The sequence below is a fragment of the Panicum virgatum genome, chromosome 2K (assembly GCF_016808335.1).
Source record: "Panicum virgatum strain AP13 chromosome 2K, P.virgatum_v5, whole genome shotgun sequence".
In the NCBI taxonomy this organism is placed as follows: domain Eukaryota; kingdom Viridiplantae; phylum Streptophyta; class Magnoliopsida; order Poales; family Poaceae; genus Panicum; species Panicum virgatum.
The window spans coordinates 65,948,802-65,976,368 of NC_053137.1; the positions used below are offsets into that span (position 1 = coordinate 65,948,802).

The 27,567-nt window shown below is 44.4% G+C and overlaps 5 protein-coding genes and 1 pseudogene across 5 annotated transcripts; 4 read left to right on the forward strand and 2 right to left on the reverse strand.

Annotated features, from left to right (window-relative positions):
* The first annotated feature begins 1,258 nt into the window (after positions 1 to 1,258).
* On the forward strand, positions 1,259 to 6,000 carry LOC120694696 (calcium-binding protein 39-like). Its single transcript, XM_039977899.1, has 11 exons — positions 1,259 to 1,599; positions 2,661 to 2,825; positions 2,936 to 3,054; positions 3,262 to 3,336; positions 3,661 to 3,754; positions 3,854 to 3,913; positions 4,117 to 4,182; positions 4,256 to 4,354; positions 5,131 to 5,175; positions 5,282 to 5,384; positions 5,570 to 6,000. Exons 1-11 carry the CDS (start codon positions 1,492 to 1,494, stop codon positions 5,644 to 5,646), a joined length of 1,011 nt encoding a protein of 336 aa, XP_039833833.1. The 5' UTR covers positions 1,259 to 1,491; the 3' UTR covers positions 5,647 to 6,000.
* A 128-nt stretch (positions 6,001 to 6,128) lies between these two features.
* LOC120694697 (cytochrome P450 734A5-like) lies at positions 6,129 to 9,219 on the reverse strand. The gene is made up of 2 exons (XM_039977901.1): positions 8,850 to 9,219; positions 6,129 to 7,419 (listed from the first exon to the last, which is right to left on the reverse strand). Exons 1-2 carry the CDS (start codon positions 9,151 to 9,153, stop codon positions 6,149 to 6,151), a joined length of 1,575 nt encoding a protein of 524 aa, XP_039833835.1. The 5' UTR covers positions 9,154 to 9,219; the 3' UTR covers positions 6,129 to 6,148.
* A 2,585-nt stretch (positions 9,220 to 11,804) lies between these two features.
* Positions 11,805 to 18,859, reverse strand: LOC120694700 (39S ribosomal protein L45, mitochondrial-like). The gene is made up of 12 exons (XM_039977904.1): positions 18,070 to 18,859; positions 17,905 to 17,966; positions 17,724 to 17,803; positions 17,551 to 17,643; positions 17,379 to 17,461; positions 16,016 to 16,067; positions 15,349 to 15,441; positions 14,255 to 14,323; positions 14,069 to 14,170; positions 13,885 to 13,953; positions 13,065 to 13,121; positions 11,805 to 12,212 (listed from the first exon to the last, which is right to left on the reverse strand). Exons 1-12 carry the CDS (start codon positions 18,153 to 18,155, stop codon positions 12,126 to 12,128), a joined length of 933 nt encoding a protein of 310 aa, XP_039833838.1. The 5' UTR covers positions 18,156 to 18,859; the 3' UTR covers positions 11,805 to 12,125.
* Positions 18,860 to 18,894: 35 nt separating this feature from the next.
* Positions 18,895 to 20,735, forward strand: LOC120694698 (BSD domain-containing protein 1-like). Its single transcript, XM_039977902.1, has one exon. It carries the CDS (start codon positions 18,903 to 18,905, stop codon positions 20,442 to 20,444), a length of 1,542 nt encoding a protein of 513 aa, XP_039833836.1. The 5' UTR covers positions 18,895 to 18,902; the 3' UTR covers positions 20,445 to 20,735.
* A 1,480-nt stretch (positions 20,736 to 22,215) lies between these two features.
* On the forward strand, positions 22,216 to 26,952 carry LOC120694699. The gene is made up of 3 exons (XM_039977903.1): positions 22,216 to 23,071; positions 23,463 to 23,683; positions 24,887 to 26,952. The coding sequence occupies exons 1-3, from the start codon at positions 22,432 to 22,434 to the stop codon at positions 25,529 to 25,531; spliced, it is 1,506 nt and encodes a 501-aa protein (XP_039833837.1). The 5' UTR covers positions 22,216 to 22,431; the 3' UTR covers positions 25,532 to 26,952.
* LOC120695601 lies at positions 25,602 to 27,005 on the forward strand (annotated as a pseudogene).
* Positions 27,006 to 27,567: the final 562 nt, after the last annotated feature.

Sequence of the window (27,567 nt, forward strand, 5' to 3'; positions counted from 1 at the left end):
TTAGTTTGCTCAATCAATTCTCTTCATGCCATCCAGTGCCACATTGCTCTCTTGCAAATCATATTTCAGCAACTAGGAGTATTAAATATAGACTAATTACACACCAAATTGCATAAATGGAAGTTAATTCACCTAATTAGTCTATGATTTGATATTGTGTTCTATAATAAACATATGGCAGTGATAAATTAATTAGGCTTAATAAATTCATCTCGTGAACTAGTCTCCATTTATGCAATTAGGGCGTCCAAACATCCGATGATATGATAGAGACTAAAATTTAGCTTCAGAAATTTAGGTTGGAGATCCAAACAATCCATACATTGAGTCATGCAATCCTTTTAAGGATCCGTGTCAGAAATGGGGGTCCTCTCTTGGTCATCCTCATGCCATTGATAAAGCTTGCATCCTCCAAACTAAACAAACCAAATTTCACATAACACATAATACCACATCAACATAGACCCACAAATATAGTCGAATCAAACCCTGAACTGACCAAAATGAGTGCTTATTCGGATCCTCGCGCAAGTGTAGTGCTTCTCCCTGATTCCAATGGCACTGGTTCCCCGCGCTAGTGAATGCTAGAAAACTTTGACCGCTAATTATGGTATTAAACAAAGTTAGTTTACAAAACTAACTCCAAAACCTCTGCGCTAGGAACCATGAAGAATCTAATGAGATCTTTGACCGCGTGATTAGAGAATGAATACTGTAGCCAATCATTAATTAATTATCGTCATTAGATTCGTCGTAAAAGTTACATCTATCCTTAAAAAAGTTTTGCAAATAGACTTCATTTAATGCTCCATACATACTAGATTCTTTTTTAAAAAAACGTGAGCGCTAGAGAAGGTAGCGCGATCCAAACACGGCCAATAGAATCGGGCCTTGTTTGGTTCCCTAGCACAATTTGTGATAGAGAACTTTGACTAATAATTACTAGTATTAAATGAAGTCAATTTGCAAAACTAATTCCACAACCCCTGCACTACTTCACAAGACGAATCTAATGAGACCCTTGACCGCACGATTAGGCGATAGTTACTATAACATCACTGTAGCCGATTATGGATTAATTACCGTCATTAGATTCGTCGCAAAAAGTTACACACATCCCTAAAAAGATTTTGCAAATAAACTTTGTTTAGTACTCCATGCATGGAAAAGAAATTTGTGCTAGGGATTAGCCCAAAACAACCAAACAAGGCCTCGCTCTAGAATATCCATCACACCACCTTGTTTGCGCAGTGGCAAAACACGAGAAATAATTGCATTTTTAAGACTGCAAACACGAGGGTTCATACTGCAACGACTTCTCCCCTGCTGCAAAGCCGCCGGAGCTCCGCCCCTGCCCTGCCCTGCCCTGCCCGGTGAGATCCCTTCTAGAGACGGGAATACGGTTTACGAGTGCGACAGGAGTACAGGAGTGAAGAAGGAGCAAGGGAAGCGCTCCCCGATCCATTTGGATTTGCTCCGGCCAGCGGCGGGATGTCGTTCCTCTTCCGAGGCGGGTCGCGGCAGCGCTCGTCGCCGCAGGAGATCGTCCGCTCCATCAAGGACTCTCTCGTTGCCCTCGACACCAAGACCGGCGCCAAGGTATGCGATCCTACGCGTCTTGCTTCCACATTTCCGTCCGCTCCCAGCCAATCCGCGGCGCATGCTTTCTGCTAGCATCTCGTCCCACCCCAGCCGGGCGTTCTTGGGTGTTGTTTATGAGATTGAGTTGCTTTGTTTCTGGAGTTGTACAGGCTCGCTGGATCTGTCGCTGTGTTTGTAGAGTTGTATGGACTATAGACTCCCGGATCTTGGCGACAGACTGATACTGGCATACTGCTCCATTTCTCTGTTGTTGAGGAATATTGCTCGGCAACTAGAAGTAAAGATTTGCTGCTATTAGTTGGGGCATTGCCTGCTGATAATTTGCCAGATTTCTGCAAAACAGGAAACGTGGTAGGGAAAGTACTTGTGAGAGTGGTTTGTCTGTATCTTCAGCCTGTCGCTCAAAACTTCAGAAAACTGTTGAATTTTGTATTGTGATGGGTCCGATGAGGTTGCGGTTAGCCGGTTACCATTGGTCATTGGATTGCACGTATTGGTCTCCATGTTGGCGGCAGCAAAGGCATTAGTGTTGAGGTGAGTTAAATTGAAAAACGTTAGTTGACATGACGTTGGTCTCTACCTAATCGGAAAATAACTCATTGTTTCATGGGTTCGTAGGTTGAAGTTAAACAATAATGTTTCCTTCTTTAACTGTACCAACTTAGATTGAGTGGGTTCTTTTTTTTGAGTGGGCATTTCAGGTTATGTAAGTATCAAGTCAATAATCACGACAGTACGACATTGAATGGATAACTTAGCAGTTGGTATCTATCTGCATGTTACCATGTAGCTTTGACAAAAAAGAACTACAAGGGCCACATCACTTGTAAACATGCAGTTCTGTTCATGTTCTTTTTAAAAGTATTCACGAACAAGTGGATAACATTTTGAGCCTGCTATTAGCGATTGGATGTTTACTTCTTTTATTATTTACAGTTTTAGTTGTCTGATTGATGTGCTGTCCTCATATTACAATTATTGTGCACACTGCACACTGAACAGTAAACACCTTGATATAGAAGGCATATTGCTCACGAATTTGCATGTGCCCTTATTAGGCTCTCGATGATGCTGAGAAAAACATACTTACGTTGAGGCATATGCTTTCTGGTGATGGAGAAGTAGAACCAAATCAAGAGCAGGTTTTGCAGATAGCCATTGAGATTTGCAAGGAGGGTGTTCTTTCCCTCTTTGTTCAGAATCTTCCTTCCTTGGGTTGGGAGGTATGCTATATTCATGTATTGAATGTGATCCTTTTTTCACTGAGTTTTTTTTTGAGCAACACTCTTTTTTTTTCACTGAGTTTATCAGCCTTATTGGTTCTCTATTGCAGGGTAGAAAGGATCTTGTTCACTGCTGGTCTATTTTGTTGAGACAGAAGGTTGATGAAAGCTATTGCTGCGTGCAGTATATTGAAAATCATGTTGACCTTTTGGATTTCCTTGTTGTTTGGTAAGGCCTGTATTTCTCAAGTTATGAATTGGAACAACAACCAATCTGAGAATACTGATTCGTATCTTGGGGGGCAATGCACCGCGTGAAATATGTAGATGTCCTATTATTTCCTGTAGCTATGTATTTTTTACCATATGCTTTCATTATCTAGTATATACAATTATAACACTCTTGTGTTTGATTGATTTAACTCTTTTCTACCAGCTACAAGAACTTGGAAATTGCATTGAACTGTGGGAACATGTTGCGAGAATGCATAAAATATCCTACACTTGCAAAGTAAGGTTTGGGAGTCTTTGTTCAACTATATTTCCTATTTCTTAGTGGCTACTAGGTCTTAGCCATTATTTGAAATTGCTGTCTGCAATAGCATATTGTTTGCAGCATATATCCCTTTGTTTGTCATGTCTGTTTTTTAGAACCTCTATATATGCATGGACAGATCAAGTACATAACACCATCATCAATACAAGCAGACATGCAAATGTACACTAATCTGTCAGGCTTTGCAATAAAATGAAAGAAAACAAGCAAATAGCTGATTTAATTAATTTTGCAATTGATTATTTTTTTCATACATTTGATTTTGTAGTGCTGTTTCAGATATATACTGGAGTCAAGTAGCTTTGAGTTGTTTTTCCAGTATGTTGAATTGCCAAACTTTGATATTGCTTCCGATGCTCTGAACACATTCAAGGTAAACTTGATCTTGTCGATTTTTTTCCCTAAAAAGGGAAAAATTGCTTTTTGTTTGCTTGTTCAGGATTGTTTTTTGCTGTTGACAAGATGTTTGCAGGATTTGCTAACCAAACATGAAGATGCAGTCTCTGAGTTTGTGAGCTCCCATTATGAACAGGTCAGCTGAGCGATATATTTCTATGGAATGATTGAAATCCACAATTTTATGCCAACAAAATAAGAGGATCAATAGTTTTTGTCCACCCTATTCCTTGTATCTTCTTCCATGCCATCTTTTGCATATGTTCATTATTTTTTAATGAAAAATTTGTTTTTGTATTGATAAAAGCTTTAAACACTGATCCATGTAAACATCTGCAGTTTTTTGGACTCTACACAAGGCTTTTATCTTCAACTAATTATGTGACAAGAAGACAATCAGTGAAGGTTAGACTATTTACATTGCAATTTTTGTAGTTTACTAAAATAAAATGCTTAAAAGTGCTTTGCTGCATGCCAGTTTCTTTCGGAGTTTCTGTTGGAGGCCCCAAATGCTCAAATAATGAAGCGGTACATTTTGGATGTTCATTACTTAAACATTATGATTGGTCTGCTGAAGGTATTACAATATTATGTATAAATGTCCTGCTACTCAAAGGAATCAGCAACGATATTGGTCATCATTCTCATTTCCTCTGTTCCACTTTATCTAGTCTGGTTACTACTTTTCCTTGATGATCTCTAGTATTAGGGACATATAATTGCTACTCTATTTTCCAACCCAGTAGCTATGACATACAAGTGTCTAGTGCCATTATCAAGTGAAAACAATGGTGGATATTGTGTTAGTACAATACATGAGAAATCCTTCTTTCTTTTACTGGCATTTGGATATCTAATATCTTACCAAGCAAATATACATGAGAAATCCTGCTTTCTTTTACTGTCTTTCAGATACCTAATATCTTGCCAAGCTAAGGTTGTTATCTGCAAAAGTATAGCAGTACTCTTGCGATTGTCTCTGGTGACTACCAGACATCCAGCCATCCACTGAATGACTTTCAGTTTATAGCTAAAAGCCTAAAATGCATAGCACCATTATTCATGCCCAGCACTGTAACTATCAGTTTATTTTCTCCCAGCCATTCATGTACTGTTTGGATGCCATGCCAGTTCGGATTGTCTCTAAAAGTGAGGTTCTAATACAAAAGTGGTTAAAACATTCACACTTCCAATAAACAGTGATACAAATTTAATCCATTAAGACAACTGAATGATGAAAGCAACACAGATTAGCTATAGATAGTTTTTTCTTTATTCTTCATAACTAGTTGCCACCTTTTCATTCCTATACACATCCTCTGTAATTGCCTCTATTGAGTGATTTTTTTGTAGGATTCAAGCAAAAATATCAGGATATGCGCCTTCCACATTTTTAAGGTAATAAGTTTCATGCTTCAAAGCTTCATATGTTTAGCCTTGTAGTGGCTTCACACCCTCAGCTTTTTACCATTTTCCGATGTTCATTTTTGTTGCTTGGAAGCAGGTATTTGTTGCCAATCCAAACAAGCCTCGTGAGATTGTTCAAGTTTTGGTTGATAATCACAGAGAAGTGTTGAAGCTACTCCACAATCTCCCCACAAGCAAAGGTACTAATGTTGTTGTGTATTGCCTACTTCCTGTACTTAACCCTAGCTCTATTCTCTGGCGATACAATTGATGCCAGCAATAGAGTGACCAAAACATCATAGCTGAATCTCAATGCTGATGGATTTTCTTGTTAGATTGCTGATAGATGCAAAATGGGAAACTAACAATGCATTCCGTTTCACAGGCGAAGATGAACAACTTGATGAGGAGAGAGATTTAATTATCAAAGAAATCGAGAAGCTTGTGCGCTTATCAGTATAAACCCTCAGTAAACTCAAATATATCCTTGTGTTTCAGGACAAGGCGATATTTTGAAGACATCCTGTGTAATATGCTCCCCTGTATAGAGTATAGACTATAGAGGTTGTCTTTTTGGGGAATGACTTTGTGGACATGATATACTGGTACACGGAAATCGCAACAGATTCCATGTCCAGAATAATTTCCATTTTCGTGTGGTACCATCGGGAATTAATCTCATGCTTACAAAGTCTCACAAGGTTTGCATGTGATTCAGGCCACATAGTGAAGATTGAGCTGCTGAAAACACATTTATTGATTCAAATTCTACATAAGTGTGGACAATAAGAGCTAGAACAGTTTCTCTTTTTTTTTTAGCTATCGATCCTTCTTTACATATCTGATACCTATCAGGTATGGTATACTTTATATATTTGCAATTGGCAATGGGGACAATTTACAGGAAGGAATTAATTGAATCCTATTGGGATTTCTGAGCTGCCGTACGTGAGAGTATGGGGGGTCACAACGGCCGGAAGATGACCGGCGCGCCGTGCTGCGGGTTGAGTATCATGAGCACCCTGGGCGCGTGCACGTACGCCGGCGAGAGCCGGAACTCGCACCGCTGCAGCACGAGCGCCAGCGCCACCTTGGCCTCGATCAGCGCCAGGTTCTGGCCGATGCACACCCGGCCGCCACCGCCGAACGGCATGAACGCCATCTGCTGCCGCGGCCAGTCGCCGTCGTCGGCAAATCGGCCGGGGTTGAACTCCGTGGCGTCGGCGCCCCACACCTCGGCGTCGTGGTGCACGGCCATGATCGGCATCATGATCTCCGTGCCCGCCGGCACCACGCACCCGCCGAGATCCACGTCCCGCTTCGCCTTCCGGATCATCGCCACCGCCGGCGGGTAAAGCCTCAGCGTCTCGTTCACGATCATCCCCAGGGTCTTGAGCCTGGGGAGGTGGTCCTTTGTGGGCAGGCCCCGGCGGCCGCAGACGTCGACGACCTCCCGGCGAGCGCGGTCCTGCCACTCCGGGTGCATGGCGAGCGCGACGGTCGCCCAGGTGAGGAGGCTGGTCAGCGTCTCCTTCCCGGCGAAGAAGAAGTTCTTGGACTCCTCGATGATCTCGTCCGCCGTCATGGCCGGCGCCATGAAGCTCATGAAGTCCTTGAAGCCGCCGGCGCGCCCGTGGTCCCGCCCCCCGCCGCCCCGGTGGTCGCCGCTCTGCAGGCCGGTCACGAACTTGCCCAGGAGCCTCCTGATCTCCCTGTCCAGCCGCCACACGCGCCTGTTCTTCCTCGTCGGGAGGAACCGGTAGCCGGGGATGAAGACCTTGCTGTGCGCCTCGGTGGCGTAGCTGGCGTGCTCGCCCTGCAGCCGGAACACGACGCTGCCCTCGTCGTAGTTCCGGCCGAACGTGGCGAGCGTGATGGCGTCCTGAGGCAGCCGCTGGTACCAGTACGCGACGTCCACCTCCACCTCGCCGGCGGCCGCCGCGGCCGCGGGCAGCAGCACGCGCTCCTCCAGCATCCGCTGCACCGTGTCGCCGACGAATGGCACGAGCAGCTTGAGGTTCTCGACGTTGAAGGCGGGCGTGAGGATCTTGCGGCGGCGCGCCCACTCGTCGCCGTGGAGGTTGCTGAGGCCGAGGCCCTCGAACTGGCGGATGAGCGGCTGCGCCTCGTACCGGTCGAAGTGCTCCGCCCGCGACAGCAGCACCTCCCGGATCAGCTCCGGCTCGCTGACGATCAGCCGCGGCGTGCTCCCGAACCAAATCAGGTGCATTGGACCTGCATGCATATTAAACCCACAATTATATATTAGACAAAAATAAGCAAAAATTGTCCAAGATCAACGTTATTTTAATTTCCAGGAAGATACGCAAAACCCACAATTATTTCATGCCATTTTAATCAGACCGTCCCATGGAGAATTGGACGGTCGAGATTGGCGCCAGCAGAAATTAAAGAACATGTTTACTTTACTGTGTATGGAATAGATGCGCCGTCGTTTTGACAAAATCAGATCGACACACTTCGAGCTGACATTGATTAATTTTTTCATCAAATTAAACAAATAAGCTGACGTAGTATGAAATTATGCAACGAATCAAGCATTAATGCATGTGATACCAAGGCCATGGTCTACCGGGTTGCCGTAGAGCTAAGCTAAGCCAGAACTTAGCTTCAGTGTTTTCATGTGGGCAAATCACATAATTCCCCTGCAGGTAGCAAAGGCTGTACATATTATACTCCACAAACCGTTGAAAAACAGCGGAATTATCATCGATCGCCGCAAAAGGTTAGCATAAACTAATCTCAACGGCGAGTAGCCAGCTGGTTTGGATCCTGAACTGAAATGCTCTGGCAGTGTCATGCATGCTGCTGCCCAATGAGCAGAGCAACTGAAGCACAAAGCAAGCATGAAGGCATGTGCTCTAGCTAGCTCTGAGTTGCCGGATGGATGTATAGATGGATCTAAATGGCTGTGTGTGAGCTAGCTAGCTCTGCTATACGCATATATATAGCCAATCTTAAGCTGCTACCCTGTTGTTAATCCCTCGCATTATCATTGACCTACATTGACAGCCTGGTGTGGAGGCATCGTCGATGGATCATGGAGAGGCAATACCGGAAGGTTTGACTTGGGAGGTTGCAGGTGAATTTGTTAGCCCGCAGAGCTTGCTGTCATGCATCACGACTAAAGTGATGGAGGCAGCTAGTGGTGGTAGGATTATATAGTACCAAAGTGAAATGGAATGAAATGAAGCTCACCTAATCAAGCATAGTTTAGAGTTTGTCCTCTTGTTTCTATTTGCAAAAGCATGGAAGCATGTGTCCCCTCCTTTCCTGCGGTTTACGCGTGAGCGTCTACTCTTTAATCCCTCTACTATAATATTTTGCATATAAACGCGTAGCAAATGCGCACTTTTTTTTTCTTCTTTAAGTTTCATGTGAAGTTGGAATAATCAAACACTGTAAAGTTGCACCATTCATCATTTTTTAAGATGATGGCACCATAATTTATTTGAAATTTGTCCCCATTTCCAAGATTAGGAGGGAAATAAAAAATAGGCATGGATGGCACAGAAAAGTGGCAATTAAGCTATGAGTTTATTTGATGATCAATCTGTTAAGTTCCCATGAGAGATGATGACTGGATCGGAGCAATGCAAGGAATCGATCAATTGAAGCATGTGTGTTGCTGGTCGGTGAGTTACCGTAGAGCTTCCTCCAATGGTGGTAGAAGGCGAGCACCCTGGGGAGCACGTCGTGGGCCGCCTCGGGCGGCGCTGGGCGGGAGGACGCGTCGACCATGAGCCGGATGAGCTCGATGGAGCTGCCGAAGAAGAAGCGGTAGCCCGGGCCGCGCACGCCGTGGCGCGCGAAGTGGCGCTCCAGCCGCCGCGGCCGCCACCACAGCGCCTCCATGAGCCGCGCCACCGCCACGTGCAGGCACAGCCACGCCGCCGCGGTGAGCGCGGTCGCTTGCCACGACCACGGCCACGGCCACGGCCACCACATGACGGCCCGGGCTTCTTCGTGTGTGCGCTCCGGCGGCGGCGGCGATGCAGTAGAAGAGAAGGCACCTGCCCCCGCCCGCCTTTTCGTGGTGGCAGGAGGCCGCAATGGCATATGTCGCCGCCGTCCCCAGGCTTATATATATAGTTGCCTGTGCCTGCTTGGCAACAGAGGAGGAATTCTTGTTCTTGGAAGGCTGCGAGCTTTTCGTATTTGAATATACCATTCTGTCCTCCAGCAGGTTGCTACCATTTATGCCGCCTTTTATTCTCTTCTTTATATTTCGGAGTATGGTTTGATGAAGGAATTGTAGAGATTATTGTTCATGGGTTGGTGAGGCGATGGCCAAAAAGTTTGAATAAGAAGCCGGGCAAATTGGTCAATGCGCTTTACACCATCCTAAGAATCAAACATGGTTGAATCTCGGGGAAAAAAGCGTTCATACTTGCTGAATCGAGTTGACGCGCTCAGGGCCCCGTTTGAAATGCGGGTGCCTGGAAATAAAGGCAGGAGACGCAACAGATACATACATGTCCTTGCTTTACCGAACCGCATTGATCCTGCAAATCTCGTGAGAAAGGAGAGCGAGCGAGACCGAGACATGGTGTTGGATCATCTTTTCTCTTTTCTCCTAAAAGAAAAACCCAGAGACATGCTAGTAGTAGTCTACCATGCCTCTTTGAAAATAATAGCCGGCCACCCCTTTTGGTTGTATCAATGTTTATATATATGTATATATATAAATGTTTTCTGAGGCACCCACCCTGGGGGAGTGGCCGGGGGGCGCAGCGGCGGAACAGGCAGCAAGCGGACGCAGGGGGGAGGGTGGTGCCTCGCACCGCACTTGCGCCTGCTCTGGGCTGCCGCGCCCGCCGCTTGTTGTGTTGCTGTCCCTCCGGGAAAAGCATGGCGCGGGGGTTGCCGCGGTCGGGGCCCTGTCGCCGCCAGCCGCGCGCAGTTGGCTCGCCACAGCCTGGCCGCCCCCGCACCGGTCGGTAGCTGCACGCCCAGCTCGGCAGCTCCCTCTCCCAGCCTCCCTTGCCGCCGCCTTTTATATGCTCCGATCCATTGTTGCTCGCTGCATACTGGCTGGTACTGTAGGCTGTAGAACACGACGTGGTTTCGTCACAGCGCTGTCATTTGGATCATTGATTTGAGACGATGGTTCTATTGGCATCGATTCGTTGCCTTTGTCATCTTTCAGTTCACCACTACTGGTTGGTTGTTGCCATAACCGTCGCCCTCCCAAAGTCGTCGCTTCGCTCGCTTCCTTCATCCCGTGGCCGTTGAGGAATCCATTAATTTATATATATACATACATATACATATACATATATATACATATTTATATAACCTCTCTGCGTCGCCGGCGAATCGCGATCACCGAAACCGCACGCAAGGAAATACTTGCGCGCGCGCAGGTCGTCGTCTTCGTCTACCTCCCCCAGGTACCAGCACCGCGCGCGCCTGTTCATCGCTCCCGGTCCTGCCGCAACTCCCGCTGTCATTCGAGTCGTTAACAAATAATCCGCCGGGTCGGCGCGCGCTTATGTTAATCCCGAGCGACGGCGATCGCCCACGTTACCAATCCGGCCCCGACGGGCCAATGGAGCGCGGCGCCGTCGTCGCCACGCGCTGTCCAGGCCCGGCCGCGCGCTGCCGTGCGGGCAGGAGGACATCTCAGCCAGCCGGGCGCCGAGCAGCAGCCGCAGCCCGCAGCCGTAGTAGTTTAGCAAGCCGTTGACACTGCGAGGCTGATTGGGACGGGGGCTTTGTTTTCGTGCAACCGAGCTGTCAGGTGCCCAGGTCAACGGGTGTGCTTCGCCCACACTGCGTCAGCAGGGCCAGAGGCATCACGGTTCCTTAATGCCCCTATTATTTTTTTTACAAATGAAATAAGAACCACAAATAAAATTGGGCGTGAAAAAGATGGTAAACTAGATAGCGACAATCTAATTGTCTGCTAAACCATCGTATCCGTCAAGTATTTTGGATGAGATTTGCATACATCATGTATGGAGTAGTATAATCCTCGCAGGAATATCATCCAACTCCCGTGTTCCTCGAGGCAGCCCGTCAGGAAAACTTGGTCAGAGGCCAATGGCTCAGCACAGTAAACAATTGCCATGGATGGGGTCCAGTCCATTGATCTCTTCCCCCATGTCATCTCCTTCCTCCACGCAGCCGGCTCAGCTCCACCTGCACTGCACCCCTGGCCATGGGGGCAAGTGGAAATGCTAAGGCTGATCAATAGAAAGGCAACCACTCTGCAAAGCCCTGGATGCACAAGACGTTACTCAAGTAACAGCACTCTATAAATTAAATCCAGCGAAGAGACCAAAACAATCCTCACGGCAAAAGAAACGGCAACCGTGCAATGAGAAGGTGAAACTTGCTGCCCAGAAGCAAGAGGAATGTTCGGCAAAACGATAACCAAATCACGACAGTTACACAGAAGTGGGTAGGCTTCCCCTAGCTTCGCTACAACCAAAAAGTTGAACACGAAGTGAAGCAAACTTGCAGCCTGCAGGAACGCAACTGCACATGATTACCATGAACATATTAAGAACAAAAGCTGACGGTACCATCATCTTCTGATCAACTGTGATGTACACAGCATTTGGCAAACGTCTAGAAGGGGGGTAGAACAAGTGTTTACTTGTGACAACGTCACCTCATATTGCACGAACTTTGTTGCTACATTGGATGGTCCTTTCAAAGGGGTCAGTGCGCACCCAAGGTAGTTCTCTAACAAAAGCGTGAAGACAACACTGTTTTATGCTAGTAAAATCATAAAGAAAGAGAACAAAATATAAAGACTACCACTATATCTGTGTCTGACGATCCTGTTAGACATCAGTTAGACTGGAGAGAAATAATAGCTTAGGGCAAAAATTTATTGAGAACCATTTGTGCAACCAAAATGATCCGTTCAGCTCATTCAGAACGGAAATGTCCTTGCCAAACAGATACTATTACAGAGTAATCCTTCCGCATACACGCCAATATGCTCCAGGATGAAAAAGTGATCTCTCAAACACCCATATGTCTTTCACGAGTACCTACAAAAATATTTAATCCTGTAAGACTGCTTGTAGCATTTAATTAACTTCGAATTACAAAAGCCTAACTCTGAATTATAAAAAAAATTATATGTAGACTAATATAGAAACCACCCTAGCTTTCCCTCCTACATCAACCAACCATTTTATACACATGACTAGCCTATCCATTCAATTTTACTTCATCTAATGGCTCAGATTGATCAATAGCCATATTACCCTAATCATTGTAACATGACCTTGTTAAACCATCCATTTGATATTTGACTTCCTGATAAGCGATGGTAAGGTAACCGGTTGGATAGAATTGGTCAGGGTAAACTAGCTACCTAAGTAAACTAAAACTGATTGTCCACTGTACTGTTGAATCATAGGTGCGCAGAAAAATCATCTGATGGCTTAGGTCAATCTAGTATTGAATAGTTAACTGTTACTACACGGAAACCACCTAAAAAGTATCAACCAGTTCTTAGCTGGTTTTTGGCTAAAATGGTAATTTTGGTTCAGCTCCTTTTCTAAGCTACGGCTTCCTGCAACTAACTATATGATGGGCCGGCAGGTGGGAAAAAGTTGGGTTCTAGTTATATGTTATATCCATCACCACTGACAGCAAATACGTTCAACACAACAGCAAATACATTCAACACTTGACCAAGTGTAGCTTGACAAGTTGACGTTACTGTAATGCTAGCATACATGACGTGTATCAACCAGTAAAATAATGTAGGTCAGCAAGAAAGACATCCTGAGAAAATTAATCAGGGAACTATTAAATTTTGTTCGTATACTAGCAAATCTCTTTCTAACTTGTTTGAGACCACTGTTTCAAATGTTTTGGCATATATAATTTACCTCCTTTGACTTGTCTCCAGACACAACCTCACCCTTTGAATTATAGGCTTCAAATTTCTAAAAAAATAATAATAAAGATTGGTCAGAATATGTGAATGAAGTACACAAAACAACAGATTTCCACAGTTTTGAGATATCCACTGGTACTGATAGCACAACAGAGGGGAGTATCTAAGAAAACAAACTCACTATTGCCGTTGTGTTCCCAATGTAGTTCTAGATATTCTAATTTTGATGCTTATTAGTTATTATAGGAATGTGAACTTCGATGCCTTACTTTAACGATACACACATAAAGAATGAAGGTCAGAATTCGTTTAAAAAAAGAAAAGGTACTGCAGGCACTCAGACCAATCTAAACTGCAGAGTCAGGTAGATACATGCAAACACTGGCAAACAACTGAATGATGCATACAAGTGCAACATGTTGGGTACCAATGAGGTGTCCAGAGTAGATCTTGAAGTCAAGAACAAAGAAAAACACAAAAAATCAACATCAAAACAGTAATGGATTGTACAGGTAAAAATAAAACATGGATATTGCAAAGGTACACAGCTCTCATGCTTATTCTATGTAGACAAGATATATGTCCATTTTAAAGATAAAGATCATTACTTAAAAGTACAGGGAAATTGATGAAAATACAAGTCCTTACAAGTACAGGGAAATAAATTCGAAAAGGATGGATATAAATAAAATAGATAGAAAAATATCAGTGAATCATGTTCAGCATCAAGCAAATAGTTCAAACACAGACAAAAGATAGGTATATGAACTGCACTTTAAACATAAGGACTTAGAAGCCTGAGAGAATGAAACCTGTTTGGTGACGAACTCAAGTGTAAGCTGTACAAAACCTTTATCCAGGTCTTTCTTATCGAGGCCAATCTGCAAGGCAAATAAAACTTCAACTGATCAGGAAAAACAGTATAACAACTACAAATTTACCGGACAGAAATTATTAGATTAAAAAAAGAATTTAAGTGTAACAGAAGTAGCTTACCATGCGAGCCCTCAAAGTTCTGATACTCACGGCAGGCTCCACCAGTTCCCAATGTACAGAACTCCACTTGGATTGCCTTCTCTTTAGTTCATTTTTTATAGTCTTCAGCCAAAAAGAGAGGAAACAATAAACAGCAAAGTCCTTGAACATTATCTAGCATAGATTGATGAAATGTTGAAAACTTACAGAATGCATCCTCTCTGTCAGAATTTTCCGGAGTGCCGGCGCGTCTCCATGTGCCATTAGAGTGTTAACCTGAATCAAGTAGATTGAACAATGTCAACAGATTCCATGTGGAATAATTTACATTGTGCAATTTGAACTCTGCTTTTAGTAAATATTATGCTGGGTTCTTGCAGTAGCACGAGAGAAATGGAAATGATGCGATGATAGTGCTGCTTGATGACCATATTATGTACTTTCTGTGCTAAGAGGTACTATTATCTCTAGAAAGACATATTTCAAAAAGTGAGGGTGACAGGGAGGGATGTATAAATTGCAATGGTAAAATGACAATTGGCACATGTTTAGTAAAAGACGAGAGAAGGCGACATCCAGCAATCACTTCAATATGTGTAACTGTGTCATCATATAAACATCATTCATGGAGGACACCATTTCTTTCAACAGTTGGAAGGGTAAAATTATATAGCTTCATGTTTAAAAAATGATTAGACTGTTAATACAAGTTACATATGCTATGTGTTCAACAGATGAAAGATCATGCTGTAAGATAACATAAGAAGAAAAATTGTAATTTGCAACTATTGCAATCCAAAAGATGAAAAAAAATACACCAGCTGACAACAGATTAAGGACAGCATTGGACAGAAATGTTAAATGGAACATGGTAAAAAGGCTGCAAAGGCCCTGCAAGTCATCCAAACAATATAATAAGGACAGTGTCTAATTCATCACTAGTTATTACTACAATGTGTCTAGGTGGTTTATTATTAATAATTAGAATATAGAAGTAGCAAATAAAAAGTCATAACTTTATTAGAACTAGCAAATAATGAGTCATAACATAATGCACTTAGATCAATAATTTGGACACTTGATCTGCTAATACCTAATAAACCTATCTAGTTACATTGATCTTGACTTATTCATGAAACTATACTGGCCTGCACAAGTTAGGGATTATTTCTTATTCCAAGGATTTAAACACTGCATAAACCTAGAATCAGATCAACATACAATAAAGGAAATCTGAAACTCACACCAATGCAGTCTTAACTGCTTAAAATATGTGAGCTGTTTCCAACTGATAAATATACCTCCTTGTATATGTTTAATGCTTGATCATAGAATTGCTTTTTGGTATACCCAGTTTTCTTCCTCAACCTTGATACAGCATATGCGTTCTTCATCTGTCAAGGCATCCAACTACTAAGCACATATTTGGTGAAAGATAATAGGGTAAAGGAAAATAGCTAAACACCAATCAAATCAAATATCTGACATCCTCACATCTACATACATGAAAACAAAATCGTGGAAAGTTAAGTGGCGATAGGACTGGATCAAAATTAAGATATTTAATCACATCACTTTGTCATATACAGCATAAACCAATGTGGCATGCAAATTTCACAAGTCAAAAGAACCCAAAGTTTTATGAGCCTAAATCAGTACATCCAAACAGCTATAGATTTCTGATAATATATTATGGCATTTTATCTTAATGTAAACAAACAATATTATGCCTGTTGAATAACCATTCAATACTATTCACAGTATATACTAGGTTGATTTGATCAGTGACACACAGGTGCAATGTCCTACCAAAGAAAACTAAGGGTTTGGATTTCAAACCCCAAACTGAATGGTTGAAAAAAGATGAAAGAACGAATTGACATCAAACCTAATCACCAGAAAAACCAAAAGTAACTAATGAAGAAAAGAGCTTTAGCAGCAGTAGTTTTTGTAAAGACGAGTTAGTACCTCCAAAATGACATCCTCCTTTGTCCTTCTCCAGCCACTTAATGTGAACCATCTAATATAGAACAAATCAAAGTTAAAATAATGAAGTTATGTTGTATCACATCAACATCAACATCAACATCAACATAGCCTTTTTTCCCAAGCAAGTTGGGGTAGGCTAGAGATGAAACCCGAAAGAAATTAGTTCAAGGTTCAGGCACATTGATAGCTAGTCTCCAAGCGCTCCTATCCAAAGCTATCTCTTTAGAGATATTCCAGTCCTTAAGGTCTCTCTTAACCGACTCATCCCACGTCAGTTTAGGTCTACCTCTACCCCTCTTTACATTATCGACCCGCTCAAGAACCCCATTACGCACCGGCGCTTCAGGAGGCCTTCGTTGGACATGTCCAAACCATCTCAGCCGATGCTGGGTAAGTTTCTCCTCAATTGGTGCTACTCCGACCCTATTCCGAATAACTTCGTTCCGGACTCTATTCCTCCTTGTGTGCCCGCAAAACCACCGCAACATCCGCATCTCTGCTACACTCAGTTGCTGGACATGTCGCCTTTTTGTAGGCCAACATTCAGCACCGTATAGCATCGCCTTATTGTATGTTGTATCATACAATAGAAATTATTTTAAGAAACGTCTGCGGCTGTAAGATCATATTACACCAAAAGGTTTGAACTTTTTGGAACTAAGGCAGTGATATTGAGTATTTAATGCTGGAATAGCCAGAAAAATAACTCTACTCACACTTTTTGTTATCCCCCCATATTAATATGAGTATATGAAATTTGAAAATGTAGAAAGAAAGTGTCTAGAATACCCCTGCTCATTGCAGATGTCTTCAGTTTGTTTAGTCAAAGAATCTTACTTTTTATGTTTCCTCCAATAAAAACTAAGCCGTATCTACAATGTTTTATAAATGCTTAATTGTGTATATTCGTGATAGTAGATATTTTCGCAATCATATTACAATTTTAATACAAAAACCACGACAAAACCTTCTAGTCCTAAGCAGAAATATTACAATTTTAATGGATTCTGAAATACATTGTAATACAAGTTGCAGGTCGCACTCGAGTGTTGAAGCACTTGCTAATGTCCAAAAACTAATTAATTTGCAATACATTGCATGCCCCATGGATGTAGCAAATTTATGTTGTTCCAATACCCCTGCACCCTAGCAGAAACTATCAAACATAGTTCCAACTTCCAAATTTTTGAGGCAGGTTGAACTATTATTGGCTTAATGGTACCTATGTACACTAGCAGATGTTTCCCACACAGCCAGATGAGTAGGAATATGCATTGAGCACCATATACTGATTTCTCTAAGGAGAAAAACACATCGTCAAAACGTATTGAAGAAAAATAACCTTTTCCAGAAGGGAATGCGCTCCCGAGGGCTGTACGGCTCATATACAAAACCAGGACTCATCATGACAATCTTCCGACTAACCTGCACAAATGAAACAAACGTAACTACACTTAGTCTGGTACTCTTCCAATTGGAGAGAACAACAGAAGTAAATCAGAACGTCCTCACACCTTTCGGGCACCAGCAGACGGCAAGTTTTGCTGTGATGCTGCTGCTGTTGACATCAGTCTAGTATGATCCAGATGGACAAAAAGATCCAGAGCCTGCACAAACTCAAACTTGTAACCAAAATTGAGTAAGAATTATTAAAATTCCTAAATGCAGAACACTCAATAACTCAAACCTTCACAATGTGGACTGGCGATGGCCCGCCAAGCTTGTGGCCAATCATGCTGCTGGCATTGTATGTCAGGCTTGCAAAACCTAGTTACCATATCATCCATCAGATATACTGATTGAAATGAAGTCCATGCAGGACTGAAACAGGAACCGACAAGCAAGGAAGCAAGCCATCAACAGATCACCTCTTAAGCATGCGCCTGTGTGGGTCTCAGCTAAGGATCGTACAACGGAGGCATGGTAATCTCTGAAACAGAAATGGAAACGGGTGTAAGAATCATCGCATCCGCGTTGCAGAAATCAATCGAGATCTAGAACGAGTCGATGAGGATCGAGGAAGAGGGGGTTACTTGAGGAGGAGCGGCGGCGTCGGAGGGAGGTAGAGAGGGCGCTGGGGGAGGCGGGCAAGAGACTGCCCGAGGCGAGCCAAAGCCATCACTCAATTGTCTTACCGGACGGCGATGGCGACGGCGGCGGAGCCGGGAGCTCGACGGCGAGGGTTTTAGGGGAGACTGCTGACGGGAGGAAATGAACAGACCAAAATCACTTGTGATGGTCTCCATTGATTTCGGCCCTTAGATTTCTCATTGGACGGGTGAGATCCAATTATATAATACTAATGGAGTCTCGTCTTAGCAATTCATATAACTAATATAATTTAATTTAATATTGTATGATTAATAAACCTATAGCTTATATTGTTAAACTAATATTTGGTTTGTGATTAGTCGCAATTTATATATTGATGATTTTATCTTGATCATGGCAATAAAACTATGCAAAACTTTTATATTTATAAAAAACATGTCATATTAATCTTGTCTAAAGGAAAATTAGATGGTCTACACTCTACACTTACCTGACAAACTCTTACGTTTTTATCATCCTTTACTTTTAGTTGGCAATAGTTACCGAAATTTTAGCGAAGTCATTTGCTCTTTTTTATATATCATCTTGCCAACACTTGGTTGAAAACATTAAAAGACAATAACAAATGTTTAAATGTGCAATGAATGTTTAGATGAAACTATATATATATTATGAGCATATTTTATCAGTAAACAGTTGTATAGCTTATGTGTGGTGTGCTTTAAAATGATCTTTCAAAACTCACCCAAATACAAAACCAAAATAGTGAATATACGCAGTGACAACATTGAAATTTGCGTGAACAAGAGCGAAAATGAGAAGAAGAGGAAGCTCGGCACGAGCCGCTCAGCGCGGAACGGCGCACGGCAGGAATGCGTCCGTTCCAGGCTTCCGGACTCCGGCAATCATCCAACCCGTGCTCCCCGCAAACGAAATCGAAGCGACTTGCCTTTCCCGAGACTGCTCTCCGCGGCCAAATCCACCGCGACCTCCCTCCCCGTCTCTCCAATCCCCCATGGATTTTTTCAAGTCCATCCTCGCCGAGCCCGATCCGGACCCGGCCTCCCCGCCGCTGGAGCAGGAGCCTGAGTCCGGATCCGCCTCCCCCGCTCCCGCTGGCGGCGGCGGCGGATGGGGCTTCGGCGGGCTGCTCAAGACGCTCACCTCGCAGTCCGAGACCGTGCTCGAGACCTACCGCCGCGACCTCGCCGAGTTCGGCACCGGCCTGCGCCGCGAGACCGAGGTGCTCCGCGAGGCCGCCGCCCGCGCCGCGCGGGACCTCCCGTCGTCCGCGCACGCGCTCGACGGGCTCGCGGACATCGTCGCGCAGGGCAAGGACGCGCTCTCCCAGGTCGCCGCCGCCGCGGCCGCCCCAGTCTCCGCGCACTCCGACGGCGTTGAGTCCGAGCAAAGCTTCGCCGCCGGGGCCCAAGTCCGGTACAGCCGCTTCGAGGCGCAGCTGCGGGCGCTCCAAGCGGATCCGGCCACCTTCACCGCCGATCCCGAGGACGCAGAGGACTTCGCGGCTTGGAGTGAAGGGTTTAGTTTGGATGAGAGGAAGGACGAGATCGAGGCCTTATGCTACGATAGCGACGCGCTGGAAGCCATGGTCGACAGGCTAGTGCCAGACACAGTGGAGAGCGAGGTGTTCTGGGCGAGGTACTTCTATCGTGTCCATAGGCTGAAGCAGCAGGATGACGCGAGGGCGAAGCTGGTGCAGCGTGTGATCGCTCAGGAGGAAGACGAGGATTTGAGCTGGGAAGTGGATGATGAGGATGAGGAGGAAGAGCAGGAGAAAGAGGATGCAAAAGAGCCAGCAGCAAGGCAACAAGAGGCGACCAAAGAAGAAGTGAAGCATGAAGTGGAAGCAAAGGGAAATGAGAAAGTTCTGGAAGAATCGGCTGCTTTGGAGGGGGAACAGACGAATGCTGATGAGCCCCAGCCAGCGGTTTTAGGTAGCTCTTTGGTGGTAGTGGACGAGGAGGAACCGAAGAACACTGATGAGCCACAACCAGTGGTTTTTGGTAGCTCTCTGGTGGTAGTGGATGAGGAAGAGAAGGAAGGGCACTCCAAGTCGAATGTTGAAGAATCAGGTGACAAGAAAGAAGCAGCAAAGCATGAGACCAGTGATTCAAGCAAGGATAGCGATTACTCCATAGTGTCTAGACAACGAACAATGGAGGAAGAGGATCTTGAATGGGATGAGATTGAGGATCTTGGAGAGCATGAAGAAAAGAAGGGTAGCACCCACGACCCAAGCCCTGCTCAGAAGGAGGAGTTGAGAAAGAGGCTGAGTGTAGCTGAAGATGATGAGGACTTGAGTTGGGATATCGAGGATGATGATGATAAGTCTTGAGTACTCATGAATGCTGGTATGGAAGTGTCAATTGTATTTCTACATTTCTTACTTTTCATTACTCACGAAAGCCAATAAATATTGGTTAATTGCTCTGCTTATGCTATGGATACGTTTGTAAACTGTAAACTCTCTAGTTCGATGATGTCTAGTGGCAATTGGCTAAAAGCGTCAATCTACTCTGTTGTCTTTGTGGTATTGTAAATATGTTGTTTTATTGTTGTTTGAAACGTACACTGTCCGTGGCAGAATTTGGAACGGGCTTTGAACAATTTCTTTCAGAAAGAACTATCAGTCATGTTTCATCATCGTATATATTCACTGGTAGTTATCAATGCGGTATCCATAGATATTCACCCTGTTCTGCTACACACCAGCCAACAGTATTTTCCTCTCACACTATTCCAGCAGCAGCTGGTACTGTTCTGCTACACACCAGCCAACAGTATTTTCCTCTCACACTATTCCAGCAGCAGCCACCAGCTAGCCAGCAGTATTTTTCTCTCACAAAAAAAAACTCGGCCGGGTGGGGAAAGACCGCCCCACCGGTATTATCTAAGAGAAGACTCGGCTTCCCCGACCGAGAAAATCCCCGAACCCTGGCCCTGCCCTGACACTGGGAGACGTAACCCCTGGGGACTACCTGCCTGGGCCATGTAAGGGTCCTCAGGCCGACCTGGGGCCGGCTCACAACCAGTGCTTTGGCACACAGGGCCAGCGAGTGGATTTTTTTAACCTCAGCCTGAAATTCGCTCCCACGGGGAGTCGAACCCAGGACCTGAGGAGTGCCGCTGGGTTCCTCTAACCATCTCAGGTAGAGGCCCTTTGGCAGTATTTTTCTCTCACACCACTCCAGTAACAGCCTCCAGCACCAGCACAGCGAACAGGGTGATTGGAGACAATGTTTTCCTGATTTTGGTTCATGCATAAGTGATAAGTCATCAAGCTTGTATCCAGTAGCTGCAGATGCTGGACATAAATCACGACTGTCTTGACATCTTCATATTGATTCATGGAGAAGTTACATATGATTCCGAGCTTGCTTTTTGACTGCACCAAACTGGGAGGCCTGCCATCATATTTGCCAGGATTTTGACTGCAGACAGCAAAAGACCTGTGTATGTCTGTTATGTTTGTTTTCCGCCTCTAGCCCTCTACTGCACTAGAAGTTCCTGTCTGTCACCGTCTAGCTGATTTGATTGAGTGGTACCTGTGGAAAGAAGAAGCAAAGAAGGTAATCTTGTCTTGAGAGCTCCAGTGTCTGTGCCTCGCAATGGAATCTTATCTGAAGTTCTCAGCAAAGCAATGGAGTATGTGTATCTTGTTTTGCAGATCCTATCAGACGATGGCACAAGAAGTTCTGCAGCGGTCTGCACCGTGACTTGACTTCATTTTCTGATTACCCTTTTCTTCTTCTGATACTAGGGGAGCAAATATTTGAAACCATTGGATACTAACGGGGGCACCAACGGTTTTGATAAAAATTCGTAACGCTGTGTATATTTGCATTGAATGTGTAGTATTTACACCCTACGCTTTTTTACTTTTTTTTTTTGACATGACGTGAACTTGTTCAGAGTGTGATAATAATTGTGTAAAGAGCCAGGATTGCTAATCGAATTGGTGAAAAAGTTTTTAAATGTAAATCCTTTAGATAGTTTTTCCTTTTCCTGGAAACTAGGCCGGCCTGGTAAGAGCCCATAAATGGCTAGCCCATTCAGCCCACGAGGGAAATGACAAAAGCCGCGGCCTCCCTGACTCATTCCATTCCTCGGCACGGGAGCGTTTCGTTGGCCGGCGCAGTTCTCCCTCCGGGTTTAGTTTGTTCTATTTATTTGCGCTACGCAAACCTATTAGAACATCGAAGACCAGATCTAGGGTTTCCTAGCCAAGCTCAGAGCGCTACCGGCGGCGGTTGCCCTTGCCGTCCCCGTGCTGTGTGGTCGTGTGGGAGAAGCCGAGCCGCGGAGGGAGGGTGTTTGGCAGGATGAGCGGCCGTAAAGGTGACGACAAGGTTAGTATGAGCAACAAGGACTCGAAAGAGGAGAATCTGCTGGCCGAGCTGACTTCGAATCGGGAGTGGAGGAGGGAGTTGTTGGCGGAGACGAAGATTTGGAAGGATTGGGAGCTTCATGGTCCGTGTTCTGAAGAAGCCTATAGTAGTTATATTTCGAGTCGTTATGGGGACAGGGGCGGTCAGGTGGGTTTATGCGATATCAAGGCGTCGAATCGGATCGAAGAACCCGCAAAAAAAAAGAATCGGATGGAAGAAGATGTCCTGAGTTTCGGGGCGCCGAGTAAGATGGAAGAAGATGCCCTGAGTTTCGGGGAGCCGAGTGAGATGGATGAAGATGCCCTGAATTTCAAGGCGCCAGGGAAGACGGAGCTGGCATCCTTCATTTGTTTGGGTGGTGAGTTGTGGCAGACCGGGGAGCCAGAGTCTCTAGAGTCTGAGGTGCCGCTCAGGAGGATGGAAGTCGAGAAAGAGGGGCACTCGGAGGAGCATGAGACACCAGAACTTGAGGTGATTGGGCCAAATGACCAGGCACACTGGATGACTGTTCGCCAGTTTCGCTGTTCCTGGAACGAACTATGGTCTGGCCTCTACGGTTCATTTGAGGACACCAGTGAGTTCACCATCAGGCCTGGTTTGCTTTTGTTCTCCATTAAGAAATCTTGTTTGTATCTCTCTTGATAATAGAATAATACTTTGTCCCTTTCTTAGTACTATAATAGAATAATACCAGTTTAGCCATATATCTCTTGACAACTTGTGACAAGATCTGCTATGTTCTTCACCGTCCTATTTGTTTTGTGCTGTATGACCTGATTGTTGGATTTTGCTTTTTGCTATATAATTAGATTAGATTATTTTGGCTCTGTAGCACATATTGATTTATGGGTTTCTAGCATCTGATGTTAGTTAGATTGGATGGTTTTAAAATTTGATCGTCACTGCTGCATTTTCTGTTTTTACTCGATCTTAATCCTTTTAAAATATTTTACAACTGCTTGCAGCCAAGATCCCCTCCATGCGTTTCACAAACAAACCTGTGGAGGAGTTTCCTGCCTACATGGATACTCTACAGATCTTCTCAGTGAAACTTGCTGCAACAAGAGGGGCCTTACAGTTGCCGCTTGATGTGTTTGGTATGGTTGCCATTCGCGACCCAGTTGATCACAATCGCAATATTATCTTCCACCGCAAAAGAGAGAACTGCCAAACCCTCACCGAAAAGGTTTGTAGCATTTTTTACGCATCATTCATTGTTTTGGGCAGTGCGTAATGGGGTTCTTGAGCGGGTCGATAATGTAAAGAGGGGTAGAGGTAGACCTAAACTGACGTGGGATGAGTCGGTTAAGAGAGACCTTAAGGATTGGAATATCTCTAAAGAGATAGCTTTGGATAGGAGCGCTTGGAGACTAGCTATCAATGTGCCTGAACCTTGAACTTATTTCTTTCGGGTTTCATCTCTAGCCTACCCCAATTTGCTTGGGAAAAAAGGCTATGTTGTTGTTTGTTGTTGTTGTATTCATTGTTTTGGGCAGCTAACACGACTGTTTTGTCTCCAGCTGTGCTACCTAACACAGCTCATAATTTTTTACCTTTCCCATTGACCTGTTTGCCCTTCTGAAATCTCATTATTGTGAAGGCATGCATAGAATTTTGTTTATGTTGCACTGCCCATTGGATATGATCATAGATCACATTTGGTGGCTTGTAAAAGAGATCCTGTTTACAGTGATCATGTTTCATTGCTTCCTAGGAGTTGCCATCTAGCACATGCGTTACTTTACTTTTTTACTAGCACTGGAATCAGCAGCTCAACCTATGTGTAATCAAGAAAGAGGAATGCATATAATAAAAATCAGTGATGTCTTTGGGCTTGATCAGAGACATGCATGCTATGAAAATAAGTCAAATAACCATTTTGTAGGACAACACAAGCCAGGTTCAACTGATCACTTATTCAGGGCATGGACTGAAGCCCTTGCCTCAATTTTAGGACACAGTGTCAACTATAGGTGGGGCCTAGGGATGAGTGCAATGTAACCTGACCCTGTTGCACCCTTATGAACTATGGTCCCTTAACATGCTCCCCACAATGCATTGGTAGACCTCTTGACTCCATTCTGTTGTACCTCGACCGCGCGTTATAGTTTTTGGCATTTTCATAAATTCATGCCAAAAAATGTTTCAGCCTTATTTGCTAGGGATTGGCAGATAAATTTTGTAAGACATCTTTAGTGACTATGTTTGTGCAGAACAAATACCATATTCTCTGTCACTGATGTATTATGTTATGCTTCTCCCATCTTTGATGTATGAAGCTACATCATTTATGCTTTCATTTTGCGATTCTTACACAGTTACTTTGATTGTGTTGCTCAATATTCACACATTCTGTCCTTCCAATTTGAAATTATGGTGTTGCATGCAGGATCCATATTTGGTACTGGCAGGTCCTACCCGTGCTGTTATGTTTGCATTGAATCCTGCGATCATCGAGGTCGACCTTCAAATAAAGGGTGCTACCGAGTCTGAGGATGAGCAGCTGAGCTTCCTAGTTTCGCCATTAAGACGCTTTGCCACCAGATATTCGCACCTATTCAACTGTTCTTACACTAGCAAGCTTAGCACACTGGAGTTTAAGCTTGGCCACATTGCTTTCTCTGTGGAGGCCACAATATTTGTGCGTGTTGTTCGTGGGTCATGGCCAGATTGTTATCGTGGTCAATTCAATGCCTTCACTACTGGTTTCACTGACAGATGCCCCATGCCTGTTGGCAACAAACTCTCCACTGGAACTAGTCGTGAGACAATCCTCTTGCTTGATTCTGGAGGTGAGAAATTGCCTGTTGATGGCAATAGCAAGATCAAATTTTCAAGGCGTGTTGTTTCTGTTGAATGTGTTGGGAAGGTGACAATTAAGGTCAATGTATTGGAAGGTGAAACTGAAATTGTGGAAAAAGCAGCTAGTTTTGACGCATTAGAAGCTGGTAAAAGTGTTGATTGGATTGATGTTACCTTCTGTAAAATGGAAGTCACCGTTTTCTGGTCGACCATTTCATGTTATCCTATGTGAGAAGCTGACAATTGGGAAGGCGACAGCAGTGCTGTGTAAGATTAATTGGTTTATTTGCCTTGGGAAGCCGATGGTACCAATGCATTCCACTGCTGTTGATGCGCTTTTGGAAGTAATATTTATTAGTCGTGGCTTTTACTGGATTTGTTCCGAAGGGTTTTTTTTCTGATAACCATAGCGATTGCACTCTGACGGCGTTGAGTCCGAGCAAAGCTCCGCCGCCGGGGCCCAAGTCCGGTACAGCCGCTTCGAGGCGCAGCTGCGGGCGCTCCAAGCGGATCCGGCCACCTTCACCGCCGATCCCGAGGACGCAGAGGACTTCGCGGCTTGGAGTGAAGGGTTTAGTTTGGATGAGAGGAAGGACGAGATCGAGGCCTTGTGCTACGATAGCGACGCGCTGGAAGCCATGGTCGACAGGCTAGTGCCAGACACAGTGGAGAGCGAGGTGTTCTGGGCGAGGTACTTCTACCGTGTCCATAGGCTGAAGCAGCAGGAGGACGCGAGGGCGAAGCTGGTGCAGCGTGTGATCGCTCAGGAGGAAGACGAGGATTTGAGCTGGGAAGTGGATGATGAGGATGAGGAGGAAGAGCAGGAGAAAGAGGATGCAAAAGAGCCAGCAGCAAGGCAACAAGAGGCGACCAAAGAAGAAGTGCAGCATGAAGTGGAAGCAAAGGAAAATGAGAGAGTCCTGGAAGAATCGGCTGCTTTGGAGGGGGAACAGACGAATGCTGATGAGCCCCAGCCAGTGGTTTTTAGGTAGCTCTTTGGTGGTAGTGGACGAGAAGGAGGTACCAAAGAACACTGATGAGCCACAACCCACAACCAGTGGTTATTGGTAGCTCTCTGGTGGTAGTGAATGAGGAAGAGAAGGAAGGGCACTCCAAGTCGAATGCTGAAGAATCAGGTGACAAGAAAGAAGCAGCAAAGCATGAGACCAGTGATTCAAGCAAGGATAGTGATTACTCCATAGTGTCTAGACAACGAACAATGGAGGAAGAGGATCTTGAATGGGATGAGATTGAGGATCTTGGAGAGCATGAAGAAAAGAAGGGTAGCACCCACGACCCAAGCCCTGCTCAGAAGGAGTTGAGAAAGAGGCTGAGTGTAGCTGAAGATGATGAGGACTTGAGTTGGGATATCGAGGATGATGATGATAAGTCTTGAGTACTCATGAATGCTGGTATGGAAGTGTCAATTGTATTTCTACATTTCTTACTTTTCATTACTCACAAAAGCCAATAAATATTGGTTAATTGCTCTGCTTATGCTATGGATACGTGTGTAAACTGTAAACTCTCTAGTTCGATGATGTCAAGTGAAAGTGTCAATCTATTCGGTTGTCTCTGGGTATTGTAAATATGTTGTTTACTTGTTTTATTGTTGTTTGGAAATGTACATTGTCCGTGCCAGAATTTGGAACAGGCTTTGAACGATTTCTTTCAGAAAGAACTATCAGTCATGTTTCATCATCGTATATATTCACTGGTTGTTAGTAATGTGGTATCCATAGATATTGGAGACAACGTTTTCCTGATTTTGGTTCATGCATAGTGATAAGTCATCAAGCTTTTATCCAGTAGCTGCAGATGCTGGACATAAATTATGACTGTCTTGACATCTTCATATTGATTCTTGGAGAAATTACATATGATTCGAAGGATTGTTTAGTATCATCCTGCACAGTGAAAACAACAGACATTGCCTTATAACACCGAGCTTGCTTCTCGCTGCACCAAACTGGGAGGCCTGCCATCATATTTGCCAGGATTTTGAGTGCAGACAGCATAAGACCTGTGTATGTCTGTTATGTTTGTTTTCCGCCTCAAGCCCTCTACTGCACTAGAAGTTCCGACGTAGCGCTGCCTGGCTGTTACCGTATACTGTAGTTGATTTGATTGAGTGGTATCTGTGGAAAGAAGAAGCAAAGAAGGTAATCTTGTCTTGAGAGCTCCAGTATGTCCGTGCCTCGCAATGGAATCTTATCTGAAGTTCTCAGCAAAGCAAACGCTCCTTTCGCTGTGTATGTGTATCTTGTT

What these genes read in the sequence shown, in the direction of transcription:
- LOC120694697 (XM_039977901.1), bottom strand. Translation starts at nt 9,153, where the DNA reads ATGTGGTGGCCGTGGCCGTGGCCGTGGTCGTGGCAAGCGACCGCGCTC. An exon ending in CCATTGGAGGAAGCTCTACG is followed by an intron (nt 7,420 to 8,849) that starts GTAACTCACCGA and finishes ATATGCATGCAG; the next exon opens with GTCCAATGCACCTGATTTGG.
- LOC120694700 (XM_039977904.1), bottom strand. Translation starts at nt 18,155, where the DNA reads ATGGCTTTGGCTCGCCTCGGGCAGTCTCTTGCCCGCCTCCCCCAGCGC. An exon ending in CATTAAACATATACAAGGAG is followed by an intron (nt 14,324 to 15,348) that starts GTATATTTATCA and finishes TACTTGATTCAG; the next exon opens with GTTAACACTCTAATGGCACA. An exon ending in GAACTTTGAGGGCTCGCATG is followed by an intron (nt 13,954 to 14,068) that starts GTAAGCTACTTC and finishes TTTGCCTTGCAG; the next exon opens with ATTGGCCTCGATAAGAAAGA.
- LOC120694698 (XM_039977902.1), top strand. Translation starts at nt 18,903, where the DNA reads ATGAGAAGAAGAGGAAGCTCGGCACGAGCCGCTCAGCGCGGAACGGCG.
- LOC120694699 (XM_039977903.1), top strand. Translation starts at nt 22,432, where the DNA reads ATGAGCGGCCGTAAAGGTGACGACAAGGTTAGTATGAGCAACAAGGAC. An exon ending in CGGTTCATTTGAGGACACCA is followed by an intron (nt 23,072 to 23,462) that starts GTGAGTTCACCA and finishes AACTGCTTGCAG; the next exon opens with CCAAGATCCCCTCCATGCGT. An exon ending in GCCAAACCCTCACCGAAAAG is followed by an intron (nt 23,684 to 24,886) that starts GTTTGTAGCATT and finishes TGTTGCATGCAG; the next exon opens with GATCCATATTTGGTACTGGC.
- LOC120694696 (XM_039977899.1), top strand. Translation starts at nt 1,492, where the DNA reads ATGTCGTTCCTCTTCCGAGGCGGGTCGCGGCAGCGCTCGTCGCCGCAG. An exon ending in AAATATCCTACACTTGCAAA is followed by an intron (nt 3,337 to 3,660) that starts GTAAGGTTTGGG and finishes GTGCTGTTTCAG; the next exon opens with ATATATACTGGAGTCAAGTA. An exon ending in TTATGATTGGTCTGCTGAAG is followed by an intron (nt 4,355 to 5,130) that starts GTATTACAATAT and finishes ATTTTTTTGTAG; the next exon opens with GATTCAAGCAAAAATATCAG.